The sequence below is a fragment of the Triturus cristatus genome, chromosome 2_1 (genome assembly GCF_964204655.1).
Source record: "Triturus cristatus chromosome 2_1, aTriCri1.1, whole genome shotgun sequence".
Taxonomy (NCBI): domain Eukaryota; kingdom Metazoa; phylum Chordata; class Amphibia; order Caudata; family Salamandridae; genus Triturus; species Triturus cristatus.
Window position 1 is genome coordinate 499,104,397 of NC_140581.1, and position 15,345 is coordinate 499,119,741.

General features: G+C 46.5%; 1 protein-coding gene across 1 annotated transcript in view; it reads left to right on the forward strand.

Annotated features, from left to right (window-relative positions):
* The window catches only part of SMN1 (survival of motor neuron 1, telomeric), a 225,211-nt gene that overhangs the window by 175,879 nt on the left and 33,987 nt on the right, over window positions 1-15,345 (forward strand). The window contains exon 8 of the mRNA XM_085632361.1: window positions 5,521-5,608. Within this exon, the coding sequence (XP_085488487.1) occupies window positions 5,521-5,577 (57 nt within the window). The 3' untranslated portion in view covers window positions 5,578-5,608. The remainder of the gene's footprint in view (window positions 1-5,520; window positions 5,609-15,345) is intronic.

Sequence of the window (15,345 nt, forward strand, 5' to 3'; positions counted from 1 at the left end):
TGTCATGCTAGATGCCGCCAAGACCTTTGACTCTATAGAATGGAGTTATCTTTTTTACACTCTGCGTCGAATGGGCTCCCCCCCACCCATTTTTGTTCACTGGATATGCCTGTTGTATACCGATCCTGCGGCACGCATCCGAGTGGAGGGTATCACATCGGACCCTATATGCATCACTAGGGGGACGCGTCAGGGATGCCCACTCTCGCTCCTCCTTTTTGCACTAGCACTTGAACCCCTTGCCTGTATTATTAGGCAGCGCCATCGAACCTCGGCCCTCCGCTTTGCCCACCGCCGTCTGCATTTTATTATGCACGGATGACATGCTACTTTTTATACGGGAACTACACTCTTTCACGGCACCAGTGCTGCGGGAGTATGTTCGGTTTGGTTTGTTCTCAGGCCTGCATATTAACTGGGCTAAATCAGTGGTAGTACCGTGACAGAATGCACCCTACCTCACAAACTTGAATTCCCAATTGAGTGGTCCACGGACCCCGGTGAAATACCTGGGAATATGGGTACACAGAAACCCTGACATGGTTAATTTGAGAGAATTATGGCCCTGCATGTGTAAAATTGGAGCGGCAGGTGGACAGATAGGTGAAGCTTCCACTATTGCTGGCCGACCCGATTGCTCTTATTAAGATGGTTGTGCTGCCCCAATTTTTATATCTTTTCAGTAACATACCGATCCCATTAACTAAACATTTTTTAAAACTGTGCGCTCTTTGCGCCTCAATCTCGTTTGGTGGAGTAAACAGGCCCGTGTGAACTGGGAAACACTTATTCTGGATTACAAACACGGGGGCTTTAGCGTGCCCGACTTTGATCTGTATTATTTATGCGCTCACGCACAATATGAACACTATTGGTTTGGCGCTCATGACTTCATCCCACCTGTGGCGGTGGAGCATGGAGACGCTCACCCTATTCCACTGAGCTCCATGTTGATGCACACTAAACGACAGATCACCCGCTCAGAAATAAACACTGTCTGCACCACAATAGGGGCCTGGCAGGCATTAGGCCGCATGGCAGAGAAATTACCATTGTATTTCCCTCTACTACCTCTCGCGTGTCAATCAAATTTGTCAGTGACACATGAGGTGGGTTCTATGTGCACTTTGCAACTGGTAGGAATAGTCAAAATGTAAGCTCTGTCTCCCGAAGGCGTCTTTTTGACCAACCGTGATCTAAACTTCATACAGAATAAAACGCTATTATTTATCATCCTATTCCACAGACTAACGAAATTGATACAAGGCCACTATCACACTTTCCCAGCGGAACCTTCAACACTACAAACTCTTCACACCCTGCTTGTCAGTCCTACACGTCGTAAACGTCTTCCCAAGCTATATCGACCTGCTAGAGCGGAGAAGCTGATTCTACTCAAAAGCTTAGAGAAATGGAATGCTCGTTTGACTCCGCCACTGACGTTGCAGGACTTGGAATATTGCTGCCAGCTTACCGGGTCCCTTACTTCTAATGGTAACCTCCGTATAATCCATTTTAAATACTTACACCAAGCGTACTATACTCCACATAAGCTATTCAAATATGGGCTTAGAGACACTGACACATGTAAGAGATGTGGAGTTGCGGATGCTGACTTTTGGCACTTGTCACGGGAGTGCCGCAGGGTAGTGGCGTTCTGGGATGGCGTGATTCGCACACTGTCTAAAATGGTTGGTCTGGAATTGCAATGCTTGTCACGTGTATGTCTGCTGGGTTTGGGGCGTTCGGTGAGGGGGGCTACAGGTAAGCTGGTGAGGGTGGCTTTGCTCATGGCCAAGAGGCCTGTGGCAATGACGTGGGAGGTCACAGCTGGGCTGTCGACGGCACGATGGCTTCAAGATCTGGCGATCTGCCGGGATAATTCGGTGCTAAATGCAGAAGAACTCCCCACCGCTTGTAGATCTAACGACATATTGGAACCCTTGCTACAGTACCTGCGATCTGTCGAGCAGGTTGAGTCCCCAGGTAATGAAGAATGTTGAATGTAAAATTCTCCTGTCTATAAGCGTGATACTCTGTTATAATATGTAGTTTCCTTTTTTATATTGTAACTGATTGATACATATGCCACTGCCACGTATTGTTAAGTTGGTTATTCAATTACAAGTGCTCATTGATGATATCTTTGTAAATTACATATGCTCAATAAAAAAAACTACAAAAAAAAAAAAAAGTTGTTCCTGCCCTGTTGACCTACAGAAAAAGGGACCTATGGCTTGCTACGCCCAGCTACAGTCATGGCAAAATTAAGGAATACTTATATCCTGGACAACTTGGTTTCCTGTGAAGCACGAAAATGAATGCCTCAGAGATATAGACATCAACTGCAAGAGTTCTAAACAGGACTATGGAACACTCTCCAAACTTAGAGCTGTCAGAACACCCCAGCCCCTTAAAATCAACCTATCCAAAAGGATCCGGAAAATAATATTGGAGCAAGAGACAGACCAATAAGAATCTAATCTGAAGAAAAAGGAACCTCACCCAAGCCATTCATGATCTTATATAGCCAGTAGAACCCGACCTAACGGGCTCTACCGGCCATTAAAGGCCCGCTCCACCGTTAAAGGCCGAAGGCGAGGGCCTTTAACAAGTGAGCGGGCATTTAATTTCCAGTAGAGCCTGCTAGGAGGGTTCTAAGGCTATTAGAACATTCCTCCCCTAGAGGGCAGAATGTTCTAATTAGTAAATACAAAGGCCTCTCTGAGCCTGATGTTGTTAAAACCCCTCAGGCTCTGAGAGGCGTTTGTTGGCAGCACCAGCTGTGAAAGGAAAACATTATTTGTTGCCCTCCGGGCTTGTACCAGCCAGTAGAAGGCCGGAGCACTCCACTGTCTACAATGGTGTGCTCAACATTCCAATGTTCTAATTCAGATTAGAAAGAAATGCTGGCAGATGTTCTGTGACTTGAACTAGCACCTCTAAGTTACATTCACTTTTACGCTTACAGAAGTCACTTGAACTTGCTCTTTTGGATCCACCTCACCATATACTTAATTTTACTTTCTCTTATGTTGGTTGCTCACCTGTGGCTCTACAATACTCTTGACTTTCTACTTTTGTTGAAATAGTTCCACCTTCCTAAGCTTATACTTACTCTTACTCACCAATAAGTCTTAAGTGTTTTTCTCTTACCTAGAATTGAGCACTGTTACTCTTGCGTAACTGTGTACATGGCCTCCCAATTGGTCAACTAATATTTCATAAACTCTTACTTTGGGGATACACTTCATGCCCTATATGGGGGCATTTCCTTCATGACATACAATTTCATTTTTAGACTCCCATCTTGATATTTGTAACTCTCAGGGAATGTTTCATTCCTTGATCGATTTCTCCTCTGCTCGCACATAGTGGACTATCTTCTATCCTTCCAAATAACATTTCAGACCTTTTATTATTACTGTAGTGGAAGGTGTGCTCTGGGTGCTACTGATGTCTACTCCTTTCACATGACACCACCTACATTCGAGACACGTTGCTCTGCGAACTCGGTTTGTGAACAATACTTTTGACAATTTCTCCAATATTTGCTTTTTGAACACTTTGTTGATACACGGATTCATTCTCTAGTGTGTATGGTATCCCAATTTTTAAGCTGTGATCTAAATTCACTGAAAATGAAGCTCCCCTCATTTGGCAGAATCCTATTACAAGATTATGACGTGGTAGACTGGTCAGACCCCATGATAGTATATTTTAAGGGTTTGATTTAAATCTGATGGTTTTAGACCAGAGTTGCTGTGTTGGAGGTGTAAATCAACAAACCTTTGATCTAGTACACATTTTGTGGTCCTATCCCAAACTGACTATAAATCAGAAATCTGGAACACAAAGCGAGAGACCAAGCGCTATGCTTTCCAGTCCTCTGACCTAAGTCAAGATCATTCAGGACTTTTCAGGCATTAGTTACAAGACAAACCACTAAAGAAAATGGTTTGACACATCCATAGCTGTAGCAAATTCCTGTTTCCTTATTGGACTAAAACTGTTTGATCCCTTATAGCTTAATGATTGGTGGTCTGATCTGTGGAGACTGCTTGATCAGCTGCATATATTCAACTCACTTGGGGGCCATTTCTCTCTTCTTGCTGTTCCGACCCAGCTTAAATGCCCTGTTCTGCAATAGGCTGCCGCAGGGGTTGATTAAATCCAGTTGGCCATAGCCCCGAATTACTGTGGTGGAAGAGTAAATCAACAAATAGTGATCAGTTTTGAAGCAACATGATCGATCGATCGATCGGGATTTGTATAGAGCTGCTAATCACCCATTAGGGTATCCAGGTGATAGGTTGCTGAGCTCAGTAGAAATACAGGTGAGTCTCTTCCTGAATTCTGTCTGCGAGGGTGATGTCCAGAGCTGGTGGTTAAGGCTGTCAGTACTAGGCAGTGAGATAGGAGAAGTAACAACCTCCGCTGGGTCTCCAGCAAATGTGCGGTGTCTGTGTGAGGGTCAGGGAGGCAGAGCGAAGGTCTCTGGCTTGTTGGTGGAAGTTCAGACGGTGGTTGATGTTGTGGAGGGCTTTGTAGGTGTGTCAATAACTTGAATTGACATCGTTTGTAGATAAGGGGCCAGTTTAGGTTCCTAAGGTGTGGGGTGATTTGGGTCAGTTTGTGCAGGTTGAGTCTGGCAGCTGAGTTTTGAATCGTCTTTAATCTCCTCATGAGTTCAGTGGTAGTTTCTGAGTATAGTGTGTTTCTGTAGTCCAGCCGGCTGGTGACTAGGGCTTGAGTGACGGTTTTCCTCGTGCCCATGGGGAGCTATTTGAAGAGTCTTCGGAGCATGCGGAGAGTGTGGAAGCAGGCAGAGGAGACTGCATTAACCTATCTTTTCATGATGAGTTTGCTGTTCATGGTGATGTTGCGGTCGTGATCTGTCGTTGTGGGAGTTGGTCTGAGCTCAGCAGGCCACCCAGTGTCCTTCCAAGGGGAGGCGCTGTTGCCAAAGATCAGTACCTTGGTCTCATCAGTGTTGAGCTTTACATAGTGAGGGTGGGAAGACGGCTGGCTTATTCATGATGGTCAGTCCAGAATAGAGTTACCAAGATGATATAAGGTTTGCTTAGAAATCGACTGCCTTAAATCTTTGTAGGCTGGAAAAGAGAAAGAAAAGGAGTTATGAGGAACTCAAAAGTTCTCACTGGATAAAAATACTCTAGAAGAGTTATGGATGAACATGATTTTCTGGGGGAAACTCACAAAGGATGCGATATTCAAAATGGACGATAAATGCTATTAGCTGCCTTCTGGCAGAAGGAGTAAGAATAAGCAATGTATATGCAAGTTTCAGGAAGGTGTGCTAACCGTCCCAGTGGAGTTGTTTAATTCAACTCCTCTGTTTAAAGTGATTGAGGCTAAGTAGGAGCAAAGATGAAAATTATCTATCTAGATTGCTAGATTGACTTGTTGGACTTTGGGCTTTTGTATGTTTAAAGAACCTCATGCCTCTGCAGAGGGTAAGGCTGCTAAAGTAAAAAACATTTCTTCTCTATTTAACAGGGTCTAAAACAGAGCAGAATGGAAGCTGCTTTAGCAAGACCTTCACATCATAAATAACTACAGTCCTGAGTTGATCTCCAAGACAATTGTGAGTATTTTTTATTTAATTGTTACAAATTGAAAAAGTTACATTCTTTGTTGGTACAGTGAAAACACACATAATTGCCATATTTTTGTTCCTTGAAAATCGCTCCTGCATGTGTTTTTTATTTAAAGGAGCATGTGGAGTGTGCCATTACCTCTTGGCCCATCTTCCGTGGCTCAGTCCCAACAGATTGAGACCCGCCCCAACCACAGACAGTGTTTTTACATACCTTAGTAAATCACATTCTGATAGAGACTTTTAGCTGCAGATTCCTAATCTTGTGAACATTACCTAGGCATCAGACTGGATCTGGAAACTTTTCAGCAGTACCTCTGTGCGTCGGTAGGAGGCACTGTGCTGCTCCGCACCTCACAAAATGTCCGTTCTCTTATAGAGACTTCAGGCCTTAGAGTCATTACCTTAGAATATTCCCCAGGCATCAGACTGGGTCCAGAAAGTTTCAAGCAGATCTGCTGGATGCTAGGAGGTGGCAGCGTCTGACTGTCTCTATACCGTCCGCGCCTTAAGTGATGTGCACGATGCCCCTATATACTCCAATCCAGTGCGCTGACATCAGTTCTTTTCTTTCCGCGCCAGTCAGCACAGATCCAGAGCGAGCTACCCCAGTCATCTTTTACCTGACCTTTCCTCTACTTTTTGTTGAAGCTTTTTTTATTTTTTCATCTCCTGGTATGTCAATGATGTCTCATAAAAGCCAACAGGCTTTAAATCATGTGGTGCCTGTAACAGGCACATGTCTATTAAAGACACTTTTTTGGTTTGCCTTTGGTGCTTGGAGCCGGACCTTGACTCCACAACCTGCGAGGACTGCTGCACCATTAATCCGAAGGCACTGAGGGAACTTTCCCTGAAGCTCCACGCCAACTGACATCGGATGACCTTACGGTGCTTTCAATCCAGATCGCATGGAAGGTCCCGGGACCACTCGTGGAGCCGTTCCTGATGATTTTCATCACGACCCAAGTCGTTGAGTAAATCTCTCAAGAGGAAGGAGTTGTAGCTATCTTTGGCTTTCTTGCGCCAGCCCAAATCATCAGACCTGGTGCGTGAGCATCAGCACACTAGGCCTTGCCATGAATTTCCTGGACCTGGAGTGACCTCAGCCCAACACAGAGTTTTATGAGGCTATTTATCTCGTATTAGGACGGCCTGACCCATCTGGAGCACCTTTGGGTTCCACAGGTGTGGGAGGGGTCTCTACTGGTTTTCTGCCAGTGGGTCCTCTGTTGGTGGCAGTTAGACCCTTTGGATCCAGTGCTAAATTCGGAGCAGCACTGTCCGCGAGACTGTGACCTTCTCAGGTGCTTTCTCAAGGGCCATCACCCTCAATGTCACTGCCCAATGGCGGCGTAGATCCCATCGTCATACCTGACTGACATGGAGTCGGATGGGCGTTGTCCGACTCCAGCGCTGACTAGTACCATGCCTTCTGCGCCAGAGCCAGGGCCTTTTTCCCTTGACTGGCCCGGAAACAGTGATTAATGATTGGGAGATGGCAGAGGACCCTTATGGTTACCACCATCCCCTTGATGACACAGAGGACAACTGGCACAAGGAACTGGCGGATCCCAGTGGTTTGAACACCTCACCAGAAGGAGGGTGCCTCGTTCACAGTAGTGGTGTGGAGGGCAGCTGAGGTCTTAGACCTTCAGTTGCCCACAGTGACAAATCAAGACAAAGAACTTGACAGAGGTGTTTCAGCCGGGAATTACCCCCTTTTGAATCTTCACTCACATTCAGTGTAGCCCTTATTAATGTCCTCCTTGAATGCCTGCTCCAAGCCCTGCACTTGGGGACCCCAGTTTCTTCACCCAGCACCCCACCCCAGAGAATTTGGTCATCCAGTCCTCCACTTCCAAATCAATCCTGGCGCGTTCCCTACCATTCCATCGGAAAGGGAATTCTTACGGCTGTATACAGTCAGTAAGAGGATTTTCTATTGTGTGATCCTAGCGCTGCGGTCGGTGACCACTGCATGCCTTTCGGGTTAGTACACTCACACTGTAGGATTCGGTTCCACAGGTGCTGCCTAGGGTCTTGGAGGAGGCCAGAGCCATACTCTTCGAAACTATTGCTAACAGGAGAGATGCAGCAAAATTCACCATCAGATGTGGACTTGACATTACTGATTTGCTGGGCAGAGCAATTTTATCGTCCGTGGCACTGAGACACCTAGCCTGGCTGAGAACCACTGGCTTCTCAGGGGAATTTCCAAGTTCCGCTCATGGACATGCCCTTTGATGGCTCTCACTTCTTTGTTGAGAAGTCGGACTCCGCTCTGGATCGATATAAGGACAGCAGAGCTGCATCTAGGTCCTTGGGTCTATCCATGACCCTTCACCAACCCCAGTCCACCTTTCGCCCCATCCATGGTGATGGTAGGGGTTACCACCCACGTCTCTTCCCATCCAGCCAACTAGGCCAACAGGCTTCCCAGCCTTTCTCTTGGTTGTGGATGCGGTTCCCACAGACCACGTGGGGCCACCAGCCAGAGGTCGAGTCAGTTTAAAACCTTCCCTCAAGCATCCACAGGCTCCAGTCCCCTGTAGCTTATCCGTAAACTGAGCAAGAGCACCCAGTTTGAGGCAGGAACCATTTTCACCTGCCCCAATGGCAGTCCATCACATCACAAGTGGGTTTTACAAGTAGTCCAGAGGGGCTGTTCATCCCCTTTCCAGAGACTCCACTACCCATGCCACCCACTTACGACTGGGTGATGGAGGACCATCCCTCCTTGCTCTGCCAGGAAGTATCTGCTCTTTTAGCCAAAGGGGCCATAGAGAGGGTACCAGCATCTGAAGTAGTTTGTGCTACCTTCTGGTTCCCAAAAAAGACATAGGCCTAGGCATGCACCTTCTCAACTCCTTCCTTAAAAAGGAGAAGTTCAGGATGCTCACCTTAGCTCAGGTCCTGTCTGCTCTGAATCCTGGATTCTGAATGGTAGCGTTGGGCTGGCAAAACCATACATCAATATCCCCATCATTCCCGCCCACAGGTGTTAACTGCGATTCACGGTGGGCCAAGAGCACTTTCAGTTTGCCCAGCTCCTCTTTGGACTCCCCATCGCCTCTCGAGTTTTCACCAAGGTGAAGGTGTTGGTTGTAGCACATCTGCGGAGGGCAGGAGTACCAGTCTTCCCCCTACTTAGACGATTGGCTGTTTAAGGCGAGCACCCCCGGCGGTTGTTTCCTGCCTTCAGACTACAGCGAACCTCCTGCAGCCGCTGGGGTACACTATCAACATGCCAAAGTCACACCTGACTCTCTCTCTGACGCTCCCTTCCTTTTTGGACACATTACAGATTCTGACCTATCCTCCCGAATGACGAGTCAGGATATTCAGTCTATGATACCGATGTTTCAGCCTCTATCCTGTATTTCAGTGAGACCTACTCTGAAGCTGTTGAGCCTCATGGCCACCTGCATCCTTCTAGCGACACATGCCCGTTGGCAAATGTGGGCTCTGCAGAGGGACCCAACATTCCAGTGAGCACAGCATCAAGGGAATCTCTCTGACTTGGTACAGATCTCAGAAGGAACTATAAAAGACCTGAAGTGGTGACTGATGAGCCGTGATTGGGTTAGCAGCAGACCCCTCTCCCTTCCCAAACCAGAGCTGATTGTAGTGACAGATGCGTCACTCCTTGGCTGGGGCGTCTGTCTGGGAGGCGTGGAAATCAAGAGTCTGGTCTCTAGTGTTGTCCAGGCTTCACATCAACCTATTGGATCTCCGGACGATTTGTTTAACAATGAAAACCTTCCTTTGATCCAGGGAAGTATGGTACAGGTGTTCACGGACAATACCACCACCATGTGGTACTGCAACAAACAGGCTTGGATGGGGTTTTAGGCTTTTTGTTTAGAGGACCTGCGCCTCTGGATATGGCTGGAACTCTAGGGCATTTCTCTGGTGGTTCAACCCCTGGTGGGCTCTCTAAATGCCAGGGCAGACTAACTTAGCCGTCAATGCTTAGCTTATCACGGATGACGTGTCCATCCGGAGGTGGTGCAAGCTCTCTTTTTTAAAGAGTGGGGTTAGCCTTGGTTAGATCTGTTCCCCAGCGCTGAGAACGTGCAATGTCACCAGTTTTTCACTTTGGAAATTCCAAATTGCCTGTCGTTCGGAGACGCTTTTGTCTCGAGTGAAACTCCTTCCTTCTGTATGCCTTTATGCCGATACCATTCCTGTCCAGAGTTCTCAAGAAGATCAGGAACAACCAGGCCCAAGTCATTCTTGTGGCTCTGAATTAGGAAAATGGAGTCTCTGGTATCCTGAGTTCCTGAGCATGACCGTTCAAGCTGCTCCTCAGGGGAGGTCTTCTCTCGCAACAGCAGGGAAGGGTTCTGAAACTGAACCTGCGCACTCTCCGCCTTAATGCTTGGATACTGTGCGACAGCAGTTAACAGCTTTCAACCTTCCTCAAAGTCTGTAAAGTTATTCTGGCAGCCAGGCATCCCTCCACCAAGTTGGTGTACGCCTGCTGTTGAAACAAGTGTGTGTCATGGTGTTCTTCCAAGGATATTGATCCTCTTTTTGTGCTCTTATCCCAGGTTCTGTTTGTTCTTTCTCTGGCCCAGCAGGGCTCTTATTTGGTTACTGTTATTTGTCCATTTCGGCGTTTTTGCATTTGTTGAACCTACCTTTGTTCAGGTAACCGGTTGTGACTAGAGTCCTCAAAGGTCTCCGACACCTGTTTCCTCACTGGCCATTCATCATGCCCCAATGGGATTTAAGTCTAGTCCTGACCTTTCATATGTGTGCACCTTTCAGGCGTCGGCACAACTGTACATCTGTACACATCAAGATGGCTTTTTTAATGCCATAACATCGGCTAGGAGGGTCAACAAACTGCAGGCATTCTCTGTGCACTCTCCATATGCCACCTTATATACACACAAGCTGGTTCTAAGGACTGTTACTTCCTTCCACCCAAAGGTTATGGCACCTTTTCATGTAGGTCAAAATATCGCCTTGCCTACCTTCTTTGATCCACACACCCTTCTAAACAAGAGGAGATACTACACCGTCTAGACTAAAAAAAGAGCGTCGTTGTTCTACCTAAATCGCACAAAAGAGTTGATGGACGATTAACTCGTAGGATTTGTCCGGGCCAAGAATGGGAAGGCTGTGTAGAAAATGACTTTCTCATGATGGATAGTTTTGCAGCGTGAATCTTTCTGGATTCACTATGCTGTGCATTATTACGCCATCTAGTGGTTGGGTCTGGAATTGTAGTATTTCTTCTCTTTTTTTTAATTCTTTTTTTTAGTTGTTGGTGGGCGTCGATGACGTAGTACCATTTGGTGTCCTTCTGTGACGTTGACGGGCTTCCTCCGGAAGCTCCCACCTTTGGTAGCCATCTTCAGATTCTTTTTTTCCGCTGTTGGGTCTGGATCATTACGGAGAAGCTCCCAAGATTGGAGAGAAGAATCGAAGAAAATAAAGAAGAAACACTGTGAGGAAATTCTTTCGACTTCCCGGGGCAACCGGAGGTCAACGAGGAGTCGAAAATCGAGATCTTTGATGACGATCGGAGAACGCACATGCAGGGGGCTCACTGGACGCGATAAAGGACAAAACACTGTTCAAATTTTGTCAGAACTGTCACCAGATGTATGCACAGAAGGATCAGCACCCAGTCTGTAACCTGTGCCTGCTGCTGGATCATCAGAGCGTCAACTTCAACGCCTGCTCAGTCTTCACCCCGAAGACTTGGAGAGTGAGAGAAAGACAGCGACGTGCCAATCACAACATGCAGGGCCAAGGACCACCACCTTTGTTGCAAGACCTGGGCCTATCCAGTGAAGAGGTAGTTAATGTCGCCGAAGGACCAGAGCGACGAGGAAAGATATTTTGGTCGTGGAGGTCGGAAAGAAGACTTCGAAAGAGGTAAGGGAGTCGTTGACAATGAAAAAACCTGAAGTCTCGAAAAACAGTCTCAAAACTAATAAGGGGAGCCCCGGCGCCCACTTTTTTGATGACCGCGACAGCATCCAAACCAAAACACACCGTGGGATCCTTGGATTAGTACTAGGAAACGGCAGAGGTCCTCAAAAGAGCAAAGATGCTAGACAAAAGGACGCTTCGGCATTGAAAAAAGAGACACAAACAACCCGCGACAACCGCTTCGGCGTTGACGGCAGAAAAACGAAAGGCAGAAGATCTCAACGTTGAAAGACACGCAGCTGAGATAGAAAGGAAGAGAAAAAGGCTTGAGGCCGAAATGGCAAATATACTACAACGAAAGAGACTTCGACGAAAGCTTGAAGCAATTCAAGATTCCGCAAAAAACAAAGGATACGGCAGGGGAGACAGTCGTAGAGGACAAAAAGAACAAGAATCATTCTTCTTTGGGGACGACGTTGACGAAGATGAACAAATGTATGCAGAATCGGCGATCTCGGAGAATCAAGACCTCCAATGGCAAGATCTCAACGCCGAATCACCGGAGGAGGCTTTGGAGACATATCCTTCCAGGCCTTCACCTCCATATGACATTGCTGCCCTTTTAACCACTTGATTATACAAGGCAGACACGTTTGGGGTGCCTCTAGAGGAAGAAAAACCAGAGTCATGTTTTTTTTATTAGAAGCAATAATGCCTACACAATCGAGAAACCAATTTCTCCCTATGCTACCAAGCGTTCTAGACCAGGGAAAAGAGGCATTCAAGGAGCCAGCTGCATGCAGGCTATAACTCCAAGAGCTGAAAAGAAGTACAAACACTCTTCTAAAGACCCCGGGGATCGGTGCCGGCTGACTCCATTATTACATCAACGGTAAGGAAAAGAGCTAACATCCCAGCTACAGTAGGTCCACCTCCAGACAGAGAAAGCAAAAGGATGGACATAGTAGGAAGGAAAGTGGAGAGGAGTGCAGCAAATCAATGGCGCATAGCCAATTCAAATGCATTGTTGAACCGACTCGCCTACCAACACTTGGAAGAAGTAGGAGAGCTGTTGAAACACCTTCCCGAACAATTCCAAAAGCGAGCTACCCACCTGGTAGAGGAAGGGAAGAATATCGCAAATACGTGCTTAAAATCTGCATTAGAGGCTGCCGAAACATCCAGCAGACAAATGATGATTGGAATCACAGGAAGGAGAAACGCATGGCTTCGAATTTCTGGATTCAAACCTGAAGTTCAGAGCAACATCATCAACTCACCATTCAATGGTGAGCAATTGTTTGGGAGTGTGGTGGATGAGAAACTCAATCAATTGAAAAAAGACAATGAAACTGCGAGGTCCATGGGGGCGCTCCAGTTCAGGGGCCTACAAAGAGGAACACCATCAAGGAGACCAGCAGGTAGAGGTATGCAACAACTAACTACCTCTCATCAGGGTTTCCAGCAAACATAACAAACAGGAAACCAGGGTACACAGCAGGGACAACAAAGCTGGCAGTACCAAGGCAGAGCATTCTTTCGTGGGTGTTTCTGTGGCAGAGGATATCCACAAAGGGGAGGACAACAAACCTCAACAAAGTGACTTCAAGCACAAGACCGTACACTCAGCAACACTGAGGGTACACACAGACACACATTTACAGTTCCTCCAACATACCACCCCAGTAGGAAGCAGACTACAATTTTACCATCATAAATGGAGGGAAATAACCACAGACAAGTGGATTTTAAACATAATACAGTACGGATACTGCATAGAGCTAACCAAACAACCTGCAGACAAAGCACCAAAGAAAAAGAGACATTCCAAAGAAGAACTTTCTCACCTAGTCAGAGGTGCAAGAATTAAAGGAAAAACCTGTGATAGAGCACGTACCGCACAGAGAGAACAGCAAAGGAGTATATTCAACATACTGCCTAATTCCAAAGGTGGACGAAACATTAAGGCCAATTATAGGCCTACGGTTTATAAGCCAATTCGTAAAGACATAAAAATTCAAATGACTACCCTACAGGAAGTGCTACCTCAGATGCAAACAGGAGATTACTTGGCCACATTAGACTTAAAGGATGCGTACCTGCACGTCCCAATGAACAAAAGAGACACAAGACTATTAGGAATTGTCGTGGACAACAAACACTACCAATTCAAAGTTCTACCTTTCGGCCTAAAATCAGCACCAACGGTGTTCACTCAGTGCCTGGCAGCAGTAGCAGCACATCTCGAAAGGCAAGGAATTCATGTTTACCCCTACTTAGACGACTGGTTAGTAAGGGCAAACTCCTAGAGCCAATGCAAACAGCATTTACAACAAGTGGTAGAGACACTAGTTCAGCTGGATTTCTCCATACACGGGGAAAGATCATCAATGGAACCAGAACGCAAGAAGGAGTTCTTGGGCGCAGAGTTAAACACTGTTGGGGAAAGCATTCCCCAGCGAGAAAAGATCATCGCTATTGAAGGAGACTCATCTGTACCAGAGGGGCATCATCTGACATTGAGGACAGTGGGGAAATTACTAGGAATGATTGCATCATGCATTCATATAGTTCCCAATATTCGTCTGCACATGAGACCATTTCAAGAATGGCTCCAAACACAATGGTCACAAGCTATTGGGAGTTGGGAGGATCTAGTGATTGTCACAAACAGAGTTCATCAGGAGATGGCATGGTGAAACCAAGCAAACATAGCACAGGGGAGGGTTTTTACACCTCCTACTCCAACAATGACCATAACAGATGCGTCCCTAGTGGGATGGGGAGCATACATGGACAATCTCAAAGTAAGGGGATTGTGGACACCACAGGATGCGGTGAAACACATCAATATCTTGGAACTAAAAACTGTATTCTTAGCCTTAAAATCCTTTCAGAAGCAGCTAAAGGGGGAAAGGGTGTTGGTACAAACAGACAACACTACAACTATATTTTACATAAACAAACAAGGAGGGACTCACTCTGTCGCACTTTCAACGCTAGCACAACAGATTTGGAGACTGGTAATTCCAAGGGAAATAGACATCTTAGCGATACACCTGCCAGGGAAGGACAATCTAGAAGCGGACAGACTGATCAGACAAACCACATCCCACGAGTGGGAACTGAACCAAACAGAAGTGCAAACTATTTTTTTTTAAATGGGAACACCACAAATAGACCTATTTGCAACACCCCACAATGCGAAATGCCAAAACATCGCATCCAGGCGACCCTGCAAGCAGTCCCGAAGGAATGCGCAATGGATAGACTGGTCAGGGAAATTTGCATACGCTTTTCCCCCAATACCATTGCTGAACAGGGCGATCAGCAAATGCAGAACCAGCAAGATGACAGTGATTCTCATAGCTCCACAATGGGCCAGACAAACATGGTTCTCTGCACTAATGGAAATCTCAGAAGGAACAATGCACAAACTTCCAAGAAGAAAGGATTTGGACATAAAGATCTGTTATGCTTTAGTAAAGAAGAAGCCTCTTGAGGGCTTGCTTGCTGGTTATGCCAGAGCCAAGGCTGTGACCTCTGCATTAGCTCACGGAGTCCCTGTTATGGTCATCTGTCAGGCAGCAACATGGGTGTTGCTACACTCGTTTGCCAAACATTACTGCCTGGGTGGTCAGGTTCGTCGTGACCAGCAATTTGCCCGTTTGGTCCTGCAGGACTTCATGGTTTGATCTATTTCTCACCCCCGCTTCTGGGGAGGTATTGTTTGAGTACCTATGCAAGGAATCTGCAGTTAGAAGTCTTTCAGATGAACAATTTATTTACCTTCGGTAACACCTTATCTGGTAGAGACTCTATCTAGCCAGAGA